We start from the raw sequence: 18,614 nt of genomic DNA on the forward strand, positions 1-18,614 counted from the left end.
AGGGGATAATATATCACCCACTACAAAATACAAGGATATTAGAAGCCGCTGAGGAGTCATGTGACCACATAAAGGTACAAACCTTTTGTTTTACAGTATGGGTTATTTCCTGTTACTACTGATCACATACATATGTGATATTCCACCTCTATTGTGAAATGTGATACAAGAAGTCACCTATGAGCTCTATGACCATATAAAACATAAAACCACAGGCAGGGTATTTATACACATAACACAACATTACATGTTCCTTGTGTGATTGTGTGATGTGAGAATTCCAAGTATTGTATTCTTGGTACAATGTAATCTTTGTGTTGTATTTACCAGTGCCGGTCTCTGAGGTGACCCTGACCACTAACACATCAGATTCGCTGGTCTGGCCAGGAAAGGATTCCGTGTCTCTGCGCTGTTCAGCCCGTGGTACAGATGTCAGCTTCTCCTGGAACCTACAGGGGGCGCCACTGCCTCTGAACCCCCGATACAATGTCACCAACAATAGCTCCATCCTCATTATCAGCCCTGTCTCTGCTACTGATAATGGATCCTTCACCTGCACAGCTAAAAACTTAATAAATAACATTACCAGCAATGAAGTAAAGCTCAACCTGGCCTGTGAGTAAAACAATGACTAGAATTCTACTACGTAGTTAAACATTTATTTTGAACTAATGGTTTCGGTCAACTTTATGTGTTTGCTGTATCGCAATTGCGCTACAGCTGACTGGTGGCGGAGATTTCATATTCCTGTTGAACAATGTGTTTGTAACCTGTTTTTAAAATGTTTTTGTTAATAAATATTCTTCGTCTATTGGATGCCCTTCTATTTTCTCCTGTATAGCAAGTGCCATTGTATCCTGTTATTTATACTGTTTGCCTAATTACTCTCCTAATTCTACCACTTTTTGTCTTTGGATTTGCAGCACCCGTCTCCGATGTGAGGCTGAGCAGTAACACGTCAGCATTGCTTATTGTAGGAGAAGATTCAGTGTCTCTGCATTGCTCAGCTCAAGGTTCAGCTGTCAACTTCTCCTGGATCCTGAATGGAGAACCATTACCCCAGAGCCCTCATTATCACATCACAGGGGATAACTCTCCTCCAAACTCCAATCTCACCATCAGCCCTGTCTCCAAGAACGACAATGGACCTTTCACCTGTAGAGGCTCTAACTTGGCCAATAATGAGACCAGTAATACACTGAGCTTAGACCTGGCTTGTGAGTAATATGTTGCATTTGCTTGTTTCTTAATATATCAATGATTATTGTAATTGATAGTAATGATAATTCAGAATAAGTTTTTAAAATGTTGGAAATGTGTCCATGAATTTAAAACTTTATGCTCATGAAGCTTTGTTGCAGGATTGAGGTATTTATAAGACTTGGGGGTATATTTACTAAACTGCGGGTTTGAAAAAGTGGAGATGTTGCCTATAGCAACCAATCAGATTCTAGCTGTCATTTTGTAGAGTGCACTAAATAAATGACAGCTAGAATCTGATTGGTTGCTATAGGCAACATCTCCACTTTTTCAAACCCGCTGTTTAGTAAATCTAGCCCTTGGAGCCCTAACACCCTAACCCCCCGATAATTTAATTGATTTAAGTAAAATGTATTTTCCAGAAGTGTGTTGTCTGTCTGAAGATGCTTATTTTCAATGGAAATGATAAAGCTAGATCTTGAGTAAGTTTAGCAAGTGATTGCACATAAGTGAATTTAAGGAAGGAGGTAAAGACAGGTCTAGTAATGTAGAAATGATTGTGAAAAAAAATTACGGAAACATGTTGTGTTAAGGGTAAGATGTTGTAAGGAGAAAAATGAGAGAATATGGTCATTGTAAGAGTACAGTAAGTAGTGAATGACAAAATAATTGGACGTTAAAGAATAATATTGATTTGTGATTGGCTTTCAAGTGTAGTAGTGAATGAGGTTAGGATTTTGTTGAAGAATTTCCGAGAGTGTATTGAGATTGAGAAAGACAAAGATAGTTGGGTGAGAATTGATTCTTTTTCAGAAGCTATCGGTGTAAGTTTAATGGGCAATTGGACACATTATTTAAGTTTGGATAAAATGGAAAGGGGCCAGTGGACAGACGTAGCTAAAAATAATTTTTAAAAGGATCCAAACATTACCAATCATATGTTGACATATGTAGTTGTTATGCTGGATAGTTGGGGAAATACAGATAGAATATGGGACAACATTTGGTCCATTTAGATAGATTGCTCTATACATAAAACCCTACAAAGAGGCTAAATAGATGTTTACTATGCAACAATAGAGTTATGGATAACACATAGAGATGGGCATTTGGGTGCAGAAGTTTGCACAGTTCTACGTCGGAATTTGTCCTTAAGTGTTCCATGCAAAACTCCACCTATCATGTTTGTTCGTTCCTGAGTTCTATTACCCCACCCTAACCACACCACAGGGCAGAATGAATTGATGCTGTTGATGTCCCAGCTCTATTTATAGACTGTAAGATTACAGATGTGTAAATACGTTGTGAAATGGCCATTAGAGAAATTGGGAAGCAAAAGTGGAATGGAAAGATTATATCAGAAAACGTTGCCCACCTGTAATGGTGCAGTAGGTTGATTTTGTATTTATTTATGTTTTTGCACTACACGTGATCATTTCAGTTCATTCTTTGCAATAACTATTATGCTTTTTGAACGATTGTCGTCTTAGATGTTACAGTGTGTGGAGACACATTGGTGTCATACAGTAATAATCTGGATAAGAACATTCAATATCCATTATTCCAATTCCATATCCTATTCTTGGACTTACTCGAATTATCTGAGGAAGTCTGATACCTAGGCCTTATCTTCTCCCCTATAACTAGCGAGGTCTTCTTGCACTAAACAGAGCAGGGGCAATATGGAGAAATTAGTCCTCTATGTGGGCAATTTATACTTTTTAATCTCACCCTCATTTACTAACCCACCTCAGAACCCTCCGCTTCTTGTGCTACTCGCTAATGTCAGTTTCCATGCACAGAAAGAGCAGAAGAACTGAGGGCTTTCTGATCTGGTCGGCCAATCAGCTGAAGATGGTGAGCCTCCCATCATTGCATATGGTAACAATGTCAATAGGAGAAGTGGAGCAGGGGCATGTATATCTCAGTTATGATTGTCCACAGATAAAATATCTCTGCTAAACATCTCTATTTTAAATCTTGTCAGTTTATTCTGGTGATTTTGATGTTTGAAATGCAAAGAAGAAAAGTAGGTACAAATAACTGCTTAACAACAACAGATCAGCAATTTTCAATTGTGATTTTTACAGATAATGATATTGTGATAACACCATAAAAGGGCAGCAGAAATCCTTTAGTGCCTATATTAGGGTACGTTCTGCGTTTGTTGCTGTGAGCTGTATTAGTTTGATTGTAGTCCTATATATTGGGCACCAGTGAGCCCTGATCTATCTCAGCTGCTTAATACTGCAGTAGGTTCTTAATGATGATTCCTCTCATCTCACAGGGCGCCCAGATAGAAACATTGCGTGTATAGGACAACCTCATAACCAGAATCTACAGCTTATCTGCTCCTGGCCGGGAGGACAACCTGCGGCCAATGTGACCATGATATATAATAGTGTAACAGAGATAAATTATAACCAAGTGATCAGAAATCTGACTTCAAATAATAACGTCCAAGGATCAATCCTGACCTGCAACGGGTATCAGCTGGGAAAAACATCAAACTGTACATTGACATTTGGTGAGATATACTATTAATATTGATATCATAAAAATATATGTTTAGCAAATGAATCTGTTATTGCTCCTTTTATATAACTGGTCAACCACAAAAGGCTGCGATATCACAAAAGCTCAATATGGGAGAAAATGTAAAAAAAAAAGTTATCCACTATAAAAATTCAATATAAACATTACTGTATCTGCATTATAAAGAACAACGGACCTCAACATGTAAATGTTTATATATGAACAATCTTCACCTTCCCGGAGGGACCACTCGGAAGGGAAGTCAAGTGGCAACTGCAAGGTGGTGGTGATGCAAATCCCATCATCATGGCTCTGCCACCCGTGGCATAATGCCAATATTCACTTTATCTGATCAGTGGGTGGCATCAGAATGACACAATTCACCATACTGTACCATAGATTTGGTAGTCTCCCGGATAGGCAAGTGTGATTGCAGCTCTTTACTGCAAAGTAAAGTATTGCCTCTGCATCTATGTTGGTGCACATGTACAATACTAAATATGTATCGTACGCAATGATACCCATTTTCTTAGTTATATCAAGTCATATAAGTTAAATATAATATTCTATGTAGTTTCAGATAAAAGCCATCTTCAATAGAAGGGCTAGAAGAGTGCTGATACCAGAAAAAATAAACATCAATTAAGTAATGCGAATAGACGTACAATCTAAAACCTATTTACGGATGTATGTGCATCTATGTTGGTGCACATGTACAATACTAAAATATGCATCATACGCAATAAAAAACAGATTAGCATCCAACTTTAAATGAACCCCATTTTCTTAGTTTTAATATAAGTCAAATATAATATTCTTTGTATTTTCAGATAAAAGCCAACACTATTTTGTGACTGCAATATAATAACATTTTAGAAAAAAAGATATGTATTACAGAACAGTCAGATTTATAATGAGGTCAGGTTGAGTAGAACAATCCCTTTAAGCTACAGTGCAAGGATTTTGCCCAAAAGTCACATTGCATTGCATAGGTGCAAATCATGTAGGAGAGAATAAAATCAAATCAGTTAGCATAGAAGCAACCAATCACATAATGTGACACAGAGCAATGAATCTGATGCTTGCTTTCATCACAGACATGCGAGTGATGTGGAGTGAAAGCTAATATATGATTGGTTACTTTGCATTACACACCTTGCAGCTACAGGTACAACTGTAGTGTATCTGGAAGTGATATGAGGTAACTCAGTATATATCTTCTGATTTTATTCCATCAGAGTCTCCACAGTCCCCGGGACATAAAAATGATACAATCACTGAGGTGACAGAAGGAGGTAACACAGTTTTGACAGTGAATCTGACATCTGGACGCCAGGACAGAGCCACCACTTTCTCAACTCAGGTCCTCCCTGCTACATTCTCGTGGGCCCGTCTCAGTCCAAACCCCACCCCTATACAAGATGGAGGTAAATTCAAAGTGAACTCTTCTGAGTATACATCCAGCCTCCATATCACTGAGGTGACTAAAGATGAAAATGGAAAATATGAATGCAGAGCTGAAAATTTTATTGGAAGCACCACCTTCACCTTTACTCTCAACGTGGAAGCAAAACGTAAGTCATCTTCATTTTTGAGATTCAATAGCAAACAGATTAAATGATGGAATAAAGAAAAATGGCTGTAAATGAGGCCAAGAGTACAATATACTGATCCCTGCACAGGATAAACAGCCAAACTTCCATTGATTATAAATCATGTATACCACAGAGTAACTAGTTGTTCATGGTAGGAAAAGATGGAGTAACCAGACCTTTAGAGCTAACCTTAATTTTATATTTTTTTATATTTTTTTTTGTGTGAAGATTTTTTTTGTCTTTTGTTATATGACTATCAAAGTCATTTTATGTGGGAATTAAAGTGGCATGGATAATACTGGTTCCTTTAAACTCTGTGCTCACCTTGCTGCTTTGTCTATTAAAATAAACAATACAGTAACTACAGAATAATAATTCCCTGCTCTTTCAAATGTTTTCAGGGCTCTAAATTTAACAATCAGAGACAGGCACAGATCTGCAGCTTTACTGGTTTATTATCACAACGAAAAATCCACAATGGACAAAATAAATCATATAGGGCCTACGGGCAGGTCGTTGCCTTCAGCATGAATTACCAGGACTGCCTATGCGTGCCCACCACATACTGGCACTGCATCGATGTGCTGCCCAGAATACATATGAATGTCCCACAACTCACATCAGACACTGGATCTGAAGTAGAGAAAACAGATATATAACAACATTTTAACTTTTTTCCCAACATGACCAATTGCCGTTATCTCAGCAGTCCCTGACACTGCCGTCTTATTTCTCTTCTTCCTACTATTTTGCACCTTTCCACTTTGCCATCTCCCTGACCAGCATAGCCTGACCTTGTGGACCATTCCTGGATCATTTGATCCCTTTTGCTACCAAATCAGCCTTGTATCGGCCACTGCCACCACTTTCCGTAAGCATTTGCTTCTCATATTCCTTTCTTTCCTTCACCCACTTGTTGTTTTTTAAGCTTATTCTGGTCATCTTTATTTGTACTTCATGTCCCTATATATTTCCACTACACTTTTGTTATTTCCTACTTTTTCACCCACCTTTCACTCCATGGCAAGATGCATTTCCAAAGCAATCTAGAGATTAGCTCATTTGACCTCCCCTTGTCATCTTCCCTTCTTCTATCAAAATAACTGCACATATTCATCTCTCAGAACCTTTTCTTTTATTTCTTGCTTACGGTGGGCCACCAACCATCCTTCAATACACATGTATACCCATCCTCTGACCAAATCTGATAATTCGCCAAGTGTGGTAGACTCACTCCACATTCTGTCTCTCCTCCAAAGCCCCCAGATCCTTTCACTATGCCCCATTGTCTCCACTGTTCCCAATATCCTACTTCAACTAAAGCCATTTGAGACCATACCCTCATTGGGGATGGGGTCCTGGCTGCCATTGGGGATGTTTTAGCTTTCCTAAAGGATTACCCGCAGGGGCTCGTTTCATCTGATATTGTGCCACACACTCGCTAAACACACTTAGCTACTGCATGAGCAAACATTCACCCCCAGCTTGTATGCATCATGCCCATCCCCTCTCTGCAATCAGACTCATATATTCACAGTTTTCCCCCAAATCGCTGTACCTTGGAGCTACGTAGACCTGCCTGTCTTACCAGCTTACTTCATGATCCAGCCACACTTGATTCCTGGGCTAAAGCTCCTGACTTTCCCCAGATGCCATTCTTTGGAACTCTTCTCCACTGATATCGCTGATCATGTTGCAGGCCTGAAGCAGACTCCCTCGTGGGCACCAATTCCGCCAACACCGCTGTAACCATGCCTCCCTCACTGGACTCTGCACTACCTTTGCTCCTTCGCTCTAAATAGTTCGATTGGCCTGCTGTTCTGTCTCATTCCTAGTTTCACTCTTCCTAGATTGTCCTTTGTACAAGTCACAGTTGATGGTAGGTATCCTTCCAGGCTGACTCCCTGCTGGAGCCAAGAATTCCTTGGTAACTGCTAATGGCCCTCCACAAGGAGAGTTCCAAATATGGTGCAAGGTCCGTTGGGGGTGAAGGACTCAAATGCTCCAGCTGTCTTGAACATTCATCCCATGTAGGAGTAACCGACCTAGTTGACATTTTAGCAAATATGATTTTTTTCAACTATACATCACCATGTAGTACGTGTAGTTGCTTTGTCTCTTGCAAACTACTCTCTAAGAATATTCCTACCCTTCCCCCTAAAATTTTTCCCTGTTCCATTGTCTTCTTTGTTTAAAATCAAGTCTTCTACCTTAGTACTAAATCAGGAGAAAGAGGGGAAAGTAGTCAACGGTGTAAGTTCAGAGTAAAGTTTGGTAACCAGTGGAGTAACTTAAGGATCTGTCATGGATCCTGTTTTGTTTAATATCTTCTGAGTGGTCTACCGTGAAAGCTTTGTCTTTTTGCAGGTAATACAATAGGTGATACCCCAGATGGGTAAATAAATAGGCAAAATGATTTAAAGGATATAAAGGAAGAAATTAAATTAAAATGAATGCATCAAAATTAAAAATACAGCAACCTGGTCATATAAATGTGAAGGCACTATGTGGAGCAACCACAGATGAAAAGGGACCTTGAGGTCATAGTTTTGCATGAAATGAAGGTAAACAAGCATTGAAGTCAAACAGTAGAAAAAGTCAACAGAATACTGTACTGTAGAGTTACAAGGAAGAAAGAGTTTATATTGCTACTTTATAGGTTACCGATAGAACCTCACCCTGAGTACTTTGTACAGTTCTGGAGATTCTGGGGCAGATGCTGAATTTGATACATATGTGTTAAAAGCATAAGCTCTATAAAGCTTATCATAAAATAGAGTATTTATGCCCATATGCTGGAACAATGGTATCTCAGGTTGCCTCCAGCTCTGCGCCAGTATGCGCCAGGTGTATTTCAGGCATACGTACACCCAGATGCACTTACACACCCTCCAGGTCATAAGTGCAAGAAAGGATTGTTGACATTGGTTTCGATAGAGAAAAATGGATATTCATAATTAGGTTTGATTTTAAAATATATATATATATTATATATAAAAAAGCAGATATTATATCCCTTCTCAAGTAAGAAATAACGTAGCTAAAAAATTATAACAATAAAAAATATGCCTATATAATATATATAGACTATGAATATAGAAAGCTGCTCTCAACAAAATAAGTAACCTCGTTTTTAATGTAAAATATTGTTTTTTTTGTTTTTTTTAAATAAAATCTAAAACAATTTCATGGTGTTTATTTCACAGCCGTTTCTAAAAGTGGACTGAACGGTGGTGAGATCGCTGGTATCGTGATAGGAGTGCTCGCTGGGGTCGTCATAATTGGAATCATTGTGTTCTTCATAGTGAAAAAAAGTATGTATACAATACACGTCTTTGTATATAATTACCTTTGTATATTTGTGCTTACACGTATGCATCTTGTACAGTTGTGCAGGTACCCGCCCTATTATGCAGAACTTTTTAAACTTGGAGGTAAATGTATCAAGCTGCGAGTTTCCGGCGGGTTTGAAAAATTGAGATGTTGCCTATAGCAACCACTCAGAGTCTAACTGTCATTTTGTAGAATGCACTAAATAAATGATAATTACAGTCTGATTGGTTGCTATAGGCAACATCTCCACCTCTCAAACCTGTTGGAAACTTGCAGCTTGATACATTTACCGCCTGGTCTTTTCCCGCGTATGGGAAGGGGGAGGGAGGGGGGAGAGGTTGGGGTAAGAAGGGACTGCTGGGAGATGTCATAACGTATTGACTCAATCTTGGAGGTGAAGTGGGTAGCAAAGTCGACAGCAGAGAGCGTGGGGGGGGGGGGAGAGGGGGAGGTGAGAGGAGGGAGTTGAAGGTGGGAAAAATCTGACGGGGGTTGGAGGATTGGGAAGAAATGAAAGCCTTAAAGAAGGATTGTTTAGAGAGCGATAGGGTCGAACTGTAAGAGGCAAGTATGAACTTGAAGTGGAGGAAGTCAGAATGAGTGCATGACTTTCTTCAGAGCCGTTCTGTAAATTAATATTAGTGCTATCAAAATTCTGAGGGATATTGTTTCTGTACAGGGACTGGCTAGGATGAGGGGCAAGGGACGGTCCCATAGTAGGTTACCTTTGGCTGGGACACTGGGCAACTTGCATTTTTTTTTTTCTTTTAAAAAGTTCCAGATAGGCTGAGCCGAGTCTCCCACCTGGGTTACATTTGCCATCCAGCCCCTGTTTCTGTATTTCTATATATGATCCTGTTCTTTGTACCATCATTGTTTTCACCCCTGTCGCAGTGAAAAGTATGATTTTTTTTTTATCACTGCAAAGTCATAGTCAAGCCATTGTCAACAAAAGCAGGTGAAACTTACCTCCAGTGGGGTTATCGCCATCAGTTACCCCTTAGATGTATAGGGCGACGTGATAACGAGCCCCCTTTGTGTGAATGAACTTTTCGATCAGTGTCATAAATTTTAATGAATGTGTCAGTCTGTACAATATGTTTAAGTTCATATTAATTCATAAAGACGTCCTGTTTTAAAATACCAGTAAGACTGATGAAATACCCAGGAAGTGGCTTTGGCAACACTCATTGTAACTTTTGCATTTGCAGGGCTTGGAAATATTTAATTTGGAAACCTAACAATGTAAACAAGGCAGTATTCGTGCAATAGCTCACATACATAGACATTTAAACCCCTGAGCCATTTTATAGCTGCTGTAGCCTGTTGTTGAGTTTGGAGCAATGGAAAAAAGAGTAAGTTTGCACCTAGAACCATGTTAAGGGGTGCAAATTAATAAAAAAATTTGCCTGTAAGGAAAATACTGCTTTTTCATGTAACAAAAAAATACTTGATTTATGTTTACTCTGAAACTTAAAGATAATGTAGGACATGTCCTATCCTAACAATAAATATCTGTCCCTACATTTTAAATTTACCTCCCCCTCCAATGCAACATGGTTTTGCCAAGGTGCAATTACTCATTTTGTTGCTTTTGTCATAACTCAGCATCAGGCCCTAAGTGTCTGGCCATAGATTAACTAGCATATAGCAATGGATAACTACTTTATTAATGTAGTGTCCTTCATTTGTCCCGCCCTGCACTAGATGATGAAGTGTCAAGTCAGGATTATATTTAAGAACACTCCGTGCCTTGGGAATGGGGGTCTATCCATCCCTCTAGAGCCAGGAGGAGGATGACATCTACTAGATGGTTCCAGATTAGCCCACCTCCTTTAATATAAAGCTTGGCACTGGGTTTCTGTGCAGGATGTGACCTCCTTTTATAATGTGACAAACTTGCAAAGTGCACGGGTGACTTTATTATATTGTGTATGGTATTGTGCTTTCGTTACATCGTTTCCCCCGCAACTCAAACTGACTACTTGGTAACTGATTAGCTTTCCATTGACACTCTAAGTACTGCAGTTATCCTGGTCATGGCTTGTTCCCTGGCTCTTACCTAGTCCCACCAGTCCCGATCTTTGCTTTTCTTAGATTATGTTTTTATCTTGTCCACGTTTTATTAGCAGTTCTTTAGTGCAGCTCCAGACACCACAGTGGGAGAGCTGTGAAGTATAGAGGAAAACGCTCACAAGCAAGTTCTCTACAGCTGAGTGCAACTATCAATCCGCACTATGCTCTCTCCCAGGCCAGCTTCTTCTATGCCTTACAGGTCTCCTGCTGTGTAGTCTGAAGAAAACTCAGCGTGTAAAGAGCATATTGGATGTAATGCTCTCTGCCGGGCAAACAGGGTGGCAGAAAACATGGCATGTAGAGTGCATAAAGCATCACATTAACATCAGAAGACGACAGGTCCTTATATAGAAAGCAGACAGATCTGTCATGTTCTGATGTATATGGTATCGATGTGGGGCTGTCATAGAATTTTAATCAAATTAGATTTAGAGTAAAAGGGGAGGATTTATAGTGGTTGGCGAAATGCGTCATGTTTGAGTGAGCTGGTAACTAGTGCAGAAGACTGGAAGAGGTAGATAATTCTTGTTAGGGGTGTTAGGGGAAGAAATATGAGCCACAGGAGGCAGGATAATAATCATATTGCAGGGGTGACAGTTTGGGCACTGCAATGTCAATGTCAACCGCAACACAACACAGCACAACACAGTGTATTAGTATCTTTCTATAGCGTTAAAGTGTTTTAGTTGTAACAGTAAATTGTATCTCGATGATCTCTGGGATTGACTAAATTTAGCTGCACTAAGTTGCCCTATTACTGGTTGGCAGATTCACCCAGCTATTGTCACTGATCACTTAGTATACAATCTGTTGGCCCTGTGGAAAGCTGCTATTTAATCATTTTGCTGTGAACAGTGAGTATCGGCGAGAAACTGAACATGCAGCAATTGGGCAACACGATTAAAACAGATCTAAATGGAAAAAAATAGAGTCTGCTGCTTGTCAATCTTGTGTCCCTGATATAGTGGAACCTGGGACTAAACGAAGGTACCCTGTGTTAAGGTGTTTCTACAAGATTCCCCCCAGGTCTCTGACCAAGACATATACAATGCTGTACTAAGAACGTCTGTTAGCTCAGTTGACTGATTGGAGCTACAACCTCTATGGCAGTCACCAAGCTCTTCACATACTCTCCGTTAGTAATGTAGTCAGGGACTACTTAGGTCAGTTCAGCTCCTCACATCATATGATCTAACAGCACAGTTCACACTCATGTCCTTTCACAGGTTAGACAAAGTCGGATAACCGCCTGTCCTTCCAGGCTACCATGACCCTCTCTCCGTCTCACAGCCAGTGTTACATAAACATTGGTATCCTTGTTTCCCCCTTTGCTGTATGCACCATCCAGAACAGGCTCCCCTCACATGCAAGGTTCCTTTCCCACAGCCGGTGTGCTCTAGAGCAGGGGTGTCCAACCTTTTAGCTTCCCTGGGCCACATTGAAAGACGACGAGTTGGTTTGGGCCGCACATAAGATATACTAACAATAACGATAGCTGATCATCCAAAAAACCATAGAAAACATAGTTAACATATATATATATATATATATATATATATATATATATATATATATATATATATATATATGAGAAAAAAAGTGATATATATATATATAATATCACTTTTTTTTCAAATCCCCCTATACTTACCTTTCACTTGCCCTGTTCAAAAAATCCTCTCTAGTTATTATACTATAATCACTTTTTGTATTGTTTTGATGCAATATCAATAAAGTGCATTTAAGCCAGACATTGGATATCAGGGTGCTCTGACCAGGCCTGCGGTACCTGACATATACTTCACTGTGACCCCAAATTGTGACCTGTTTTGCTAATTACACCTCTATGTTAGTTAAGGGATAACAACTTATAATGGGCCAAAGAGAATAATATAGAATGCCCCATTAGTATTACAAGTAGAAGTATGTAGCAGGGAGATAAGGTCCATGATGCTCCAGGACCAGGTGACTTTTATTCACTGGTCAGCGTCCCTTGAAATAATAAAAAAAAAAACCCTTAACTTACCTTTTAATCGGCTTGTTCTCCTGTCCTCTTCTCTTCTTTTCTCCAATTCTGTGCTGCTGATTGTTCTTCTCGCGCGGGTGACTCCTCTGTGCTGCGCTCCGCAATGGATGTTGGGCGTGATGACATCACGCCCGACATTCACTGCGAGCACCGCACGGAGGAGGAGACAAGGGAGGGAGCCGGAGTACCAGCTGACGTGACCACAAAGTAAGTATTTTCTTTTCTTTTTTTTTGCATGATTTTTTTTTCCATTAACAGTACTGCCCCCTTGCCACAACCAAAACTCCTTCTGGGCCACATTTACAGGCGTGCTGGGCCGCATGCGGCCCGCGGGCCGCGGGTTGGGCAACCCTGCTCTAGAGTGTAGCTGCCTGTTATTTTGCCATAAAATCACTTTTTTTAAAAAAAATAAAGCCATTGAAGTTAGAGTTAGTGTATTACTTAGGGTTTTGGGTTAAGGTCAGGCTAAGACTTGTGGTTGTTTTAAAATTGGGGAGTTGACCTTAGGTGGAAGGATCATCATCATCATCATCACCATTTATTTATATAGCGCCACTAATTCCGCAGCGCTGTACAGAGAACTCACTCACATCAGTCCCTGCCCCATTGAAGCTTACAGTCTAAATTCCCACAGACAGACAGACACACAGACTAGGGTCAATTTTGATAGCAGCCAATTAACCTACCAGTATGTTTTTGGAGTGTGGGAAGAAACCCACACAAACACAGGGAGAACATACAAACTCCTCACAGATAAGGCCATGGTTGGGAATTGAACTCATGACCCCAGTGCTGTGAGGCAGAAGTGCTAACCACTGAGCCACCGTGCTGCCCAGAATAGGGCAGCATTAGAGTTGGGACTAGATTGGATTTTCCAAACCCTAACCGTTACAAATTTATTCATAAAGTAATTTTATTTGATAGTCACAGGCAGCTACACTCGGGAGTACACTGCTGTCTCCTGAGGATGGCTAGTGGTCATGAAGGTCTTCCTGGTAAAGCGAGCCAAGGGATACAGGAATACCGATTTTTTTGTTATACCATCTTCCCTTCCTGTCTTGACCCATAACTCGAATATAATATATATTCATTTGCTTGTTTTGGAAAGAGGAATAGTTTTACCTACTACTGTAGAGCACCTCAATGCCCATTGTGCCATGTTAATGCAATCACTATCTATATATAGATATCTGTTGCTATTCAGCCATATTAGGGCTTCACTTACACCAGGGTTTCCCAAACCCAGTCCTCAGGGCTCCCCAACAGGGCAGGTTTTCTGGATCACATCTGACATAATTAGGACCACCTGTGAATCTGTTACAATGTGTCAGTCAGTAATGAATACACCTGTGCTCCAGCAAGGAGATATGGAAAACCTGCACTGTTGGGGAGCCCTGAGGACTGGGTTTGGGAAACCCTGACTTACACCCTTGTGAATCCAATTTTGGAAACAGTGTATAGACACATTTTATTTTCTAGAAACTATTTGTATTCTAGTACTGTGTGGCTTTATTATCAAAGCTGACTGGGGAATTACATTTTTCTCTAACTTAGTGCCACATTACTAATTATTAATTCAAATAAAAACCATGCATCTTTATCGTTTAGGAATGCAAATGTATGTTATAATAACTGTTAATAAATTGAGGTCTTAGATTTATAAAATAAAATATAGCTACTGCAGCAAACAGACATTGAAATAGCAGCTGCAACATATTATCCAAAGTGTAGCTAAGCAAAAGTAAAGAAAATTCATATCGTATTATATAATATATCTCATTGCCCGAGCACCGAACTACTTAACATATCCTGTACATACTTTATATCACTTCCTTGTTAACTGATGCATGTACAATGCAGGTATTGTTAAATTGTAGAGAAGCAACAGTGGGATAGTTTATTAAGTTGTGAAGTCTTATCTAGGTCAAACTGCGGGTTTGAAAAAATGGAGGTGTTGCCTATAGCAACCAATCAGATTCTAGTTATCATTTATTTAGTACATTCCACAAAATGACAGCTAGAATCTGATTGGTTGCTATAGGCAACATCTCTACTTTTTCAAACCCGCAGTTTAGTAAACATACCCCCTAATGTATATAATGGAGAAGGGGGGAAAGGGAGAACTAGAAGACTGAATTCTTAGTAAAAGCAGCATTTGCAGTAAACAATAGAATACAAATCATCATGCTAACGTTTGTCTAGGTTTTGCATAGGGATTGTTTTATTATCTATTATTCCGTAAACGGAAGTCCCTTGTCCAACTAACTAACCTCTTTGTATCATGCAGAGAACCGAAAAGGTGACAGTGAATGGTAAGTCTCCTATGTACAAATAGACTCATTTCTCTAGTATGGAGAAAAGGATCGGTCTATTTGTTACATAAAGCGTGCCATCTTTTGGTGTGTGTTATTTCGGATATGTATAACACATATCAGTAAATTAATAAATCTATTTATCCTAATGGTACATGCAATTATTTTATCATTGTTAATCCAAATTGAGTTTCCCCCAACTCATTGTTAGATCTGGGGGCTTTTGGAAAGTAAGTTCTGGGTGATAGATGGGTGGAATTTTTTTCCTGATGATTTACAACAATTCTATTCACTAATTAGAATGGAACATTATAAAGTACCAAATAAGATGTATGACATACTGGTCACTTAATTTGAATAGTACTATGCAAAAATGCATATTTAGTTTTGAGCGATGTATTCGGAACATGCATAAATTGCGCACCTACATACTATAGTTATGTCTCAGGTTCACTCACAACAACCTAATTCTCGGACACATCTTATGCATGTCCACAAAGCTGCAAATAAATAGAGAATCATGTGGTAAAAGATGGGCAATGCTGGCATATGCTCTTTGCACTTATACTTCCTCTTGGAAACGACTGTGCCAAATATAATGGTGCACATGATACCTACCTTAAATTGTGAATTAATACACTGTGAAAAGATATTTAATTTTTGTTGAGACAGTTTGATATTCAGCTGCATTTGCAGAGTTTTCAGTCTTTACAATATTTAATTATATTGTTTTCTCATTTGAAAAGATACTGTGCGGCTCCATATTGGGATTAGTTTTGGATAAATCTTCAAGATGCATAATATCCTACAGCAATCATTTAAAGGATTTTTAGCTAAGAGTCTGGCTATTTTCTATTTCAGTTATTATATCTTTGGTGGTCAAAACTTCTGCAACCACTAAAATCCACAGTTCCATATTGTCACAAAAAGGTTGATTCACGTAGATTATGTTAAATCATAATACACCAAAAATGAAGCATGCATTAAACATGGCGTGAATGCACAATATAAAGATGCACATGCAGTAATTTGTATAGAAAATATTGCATGCCTAATTCAGTATGCAACCATGTGATACACATTTATGTAAAGTTTCTTGACTAACTGACAATTGTTTTCTCCCCAGGTTAAGTGATTCTAATGACATAGGTAATGTATAAACAATGATTTATGCATATGATTATAATGCACTGTGCTTTTGTAATATAAGTGCCTGAAAAGCAAAACTGGTTATGAGTAGAGAAAACATTGTACTTTGTCCTTGTTTAATTGTCAGTTAGTCAGTGGTAAAGCTTCTCTGTTGCATAGTGTACTGTGTAGTTAATGAGTGTTCACATAGAATGCCATAGTATCTTACAAGTGCAAATGCTAAAGAAGATTAAAGAATTATCTGTGTAAACATGTTGCTGTTAAAATAATAATTAAAAAAAATAAATATATATATATATATATATATATATATATATATATATATATATATAAAAAACAGCTTACAGGAGGACTGGACAAAGTGGTATTGGCAATGATCACCACTTGGGTGGAAAAAGAGCAGAGAGGGGGCACCCACTGTGCATGAGCCGCTAAGAAGGGCACTACACTCTGCTCTTTGCAAAGTAGAGAGGGGCCACGGGCAGGACTGCACCCTAAACAAAAATGAGGAACGTCCATGGGTGCAGGGAGTGCTGCCTCTTTGGGGGCCTTGAAAGGGGAAGAAATAATTCTGCCATTAGCTAGTGCTCTGGATTTACATGATTAGTAGGGGCACACACAGAACGTGGTCAGGGCTCCTCTTAAGTTGTTATTGTTGTTATAAATGCACTGCATTTAAAGTACATATATGTGGCTGCTATAACTACTTGCAGTTCAAATTGCTAAATAAAGATGGGCCCGCAATGCTGACTTTCAGAAGTCGATTCGCTGCTCACTATTATAAAATGCAGCTACCCCTCGACCCGTCAATCCAATATATATACATTCTCTTTAACCCCAAAGGTGCACCCATTATGTCTACAGTCACTCCTGGTCCACCACCTTAATTAATCTCACCATTTCCTTCCTTCTTGCACAAAACGTGTTTATTGAAGGACTAAAGTAAGAGGGTATCAGGAATGTAGTCACTAAAAGTATACATTTCACTGAGATAGATCTGCACAAAGGCATGAATCTAATAAGCGGGAAGAGGAAATAAAAATGTATAGGCTGAAACCCAATCACCACCATCCCCAGGGACGTGTAAATATCAGGCTGGTTTTCAGGAGGAAAAAAGCTGATCTCTTGTATTTTACAACCGTCATTGCATGACAGTGAGACGGGGACTTTGCTCGATAGGACAGGTAATCATTTGCTATTGACAGAGGATTAGAAGCAGAGAAAATAAATACTGTATGTACTTTTACAATAGGCAGTCTCATGAATATGGTTCCTGTTTTTGTGCAGGATCTTTAAAGCGTAGCAAATGTCTAGCTTGATCTTTTCCAAACCACTCAACTCATCCTTTGCATACAATTGTAACAGTCGGCTACAAGGCTGCCTTATGATTGCTAGGGACATACACAATGTCCAGGCCCCCTAAATTTGTGACTCGCGTCATAACACTGATTTATAATCTGTGATGCTTTTAACCCCAAATATCAACACACATTTTTCTATGACCTATCTAATTAATTGAGAAAGATCCGAAATTCGTAGAGGAACTGGGGAGACGAGATCTTTCTAAGACCTATGATGTGGCCAAACAGTGATTTCTGACCTAAGGATCAGCCCTGGAGAGTCACATTAATCATCATCATCATTTATTTATATAGCGCCAACATATTCCGTAGCGCTTTACAATTGGGTACAAACACAGCAAACTAATAAACAAACTGGGTAAAAAAGACAGAGGTGAGAAGGCCCTGCTTGCAAGCTTACAATCTATGGGACAATGGGAATTTGACACATGAGGCTCAGCCAGACTGCAATGATAAATGAGACTCAAAGGCTAAATGATCCTGTCACATAACAATATTGGTAAGGGGGTAGTTGTCTTGTGTGAAATTGTGTAACGGGTTGTAAAACGGTAAGGTAGTGAGGTTGAGGGTGGTTGAGGAATATTATAAGCTTGTCTGAAGAGGTGGTTTTTCAGAGAACGCTTGAAAGGTTGTAGACCAGAGGAGAGTCTTATTGTGCGAGGGAGAGAATTCCATAGAGTGGGTGCAGCCCGAAAAAAGTCCTGTAACTGGGAATGGGAGGATGTAATGAGGGTGGATGAGAGATGCAGATCTTGTCCAGAACGGAGTTGGCGAGTTGGGAGATATTTTGAGACAAGAGAGGAGATGTATGTTGGTGCAGCTTTGTTGATGGCCTTGTAGGTTAGTAAAATTATTTTATATTGTCCACATTGATTCTGGCTTATTTGACCAATGTAACACCTCACATTTACAGTGGTAATGCTGATTAACAAGTAGGTGATACATTTGGAACACCACTTGAAATTAGTTTGAGTCCACTTTTGAAACACAAAAGGGAACATACTGTACATTGTCCTGTACTTAAGTT

The 18,614-nt window shown here is 39.3% G+C and overlaps 1 protein-coding gene across 2 annotated transcripts in view; it reads left to right on the top strand.

The window, feature by feature from the left end:
- Positions 1–18,614, top strand: part of LOC142107482 (cell adhesion molecule CEACAM5-like) — a 35,603-nt gene that overhangs the window by 12,992 nt on the left and 3,997 nt on the right. Inside the window, exons 4-10 of one of the 2 annotated variants that reach the window (XM_075190925.1) lie at positions 331–615; positions 924–1,217; positions 3,488–3,727; positions 4,974–5,309; positions 8,537–8,644; positions 15,053–15,077; positions 16,204–16,226. In XM_075190925.1, coding sequence (XP_075047026.1) covers positions 331–615; positions 924–1,217; positions 3,488–3,727; positions 4,974–5,309; positions 8,537–8,644; positions 15,053–15,077; positions 16,204–16,226 — 1,311 coding nt within the window. The remainder of the gene's footprint in view (positions 1–330; positions 616–923; positions 1,218–3,487; positions 3,728–4,973; positions 5,310–8,536; positions 8,645–15,052; positions 15,078–16,203; positions 16,227–18,614) is intronic. The other variant, XR_012679962.1, reaches the window with a different exon arrangement.

This window comes from Mixophyes fleayi, chromosome 11 (assembly GCF_038048845.1).
Source record: "Mixophyes fleayi isolate aMixFle1 chromosome 11, aMixFle1.hap1, whole genome shotgun sequence".
In the NCBI taxonomy this organism is placed as follows: Eukaryota; Metazoa; Chordata; class Amphibia; order Anura; family Limnodynastidae; genus Mixophyes; species Mixophyes fleayi.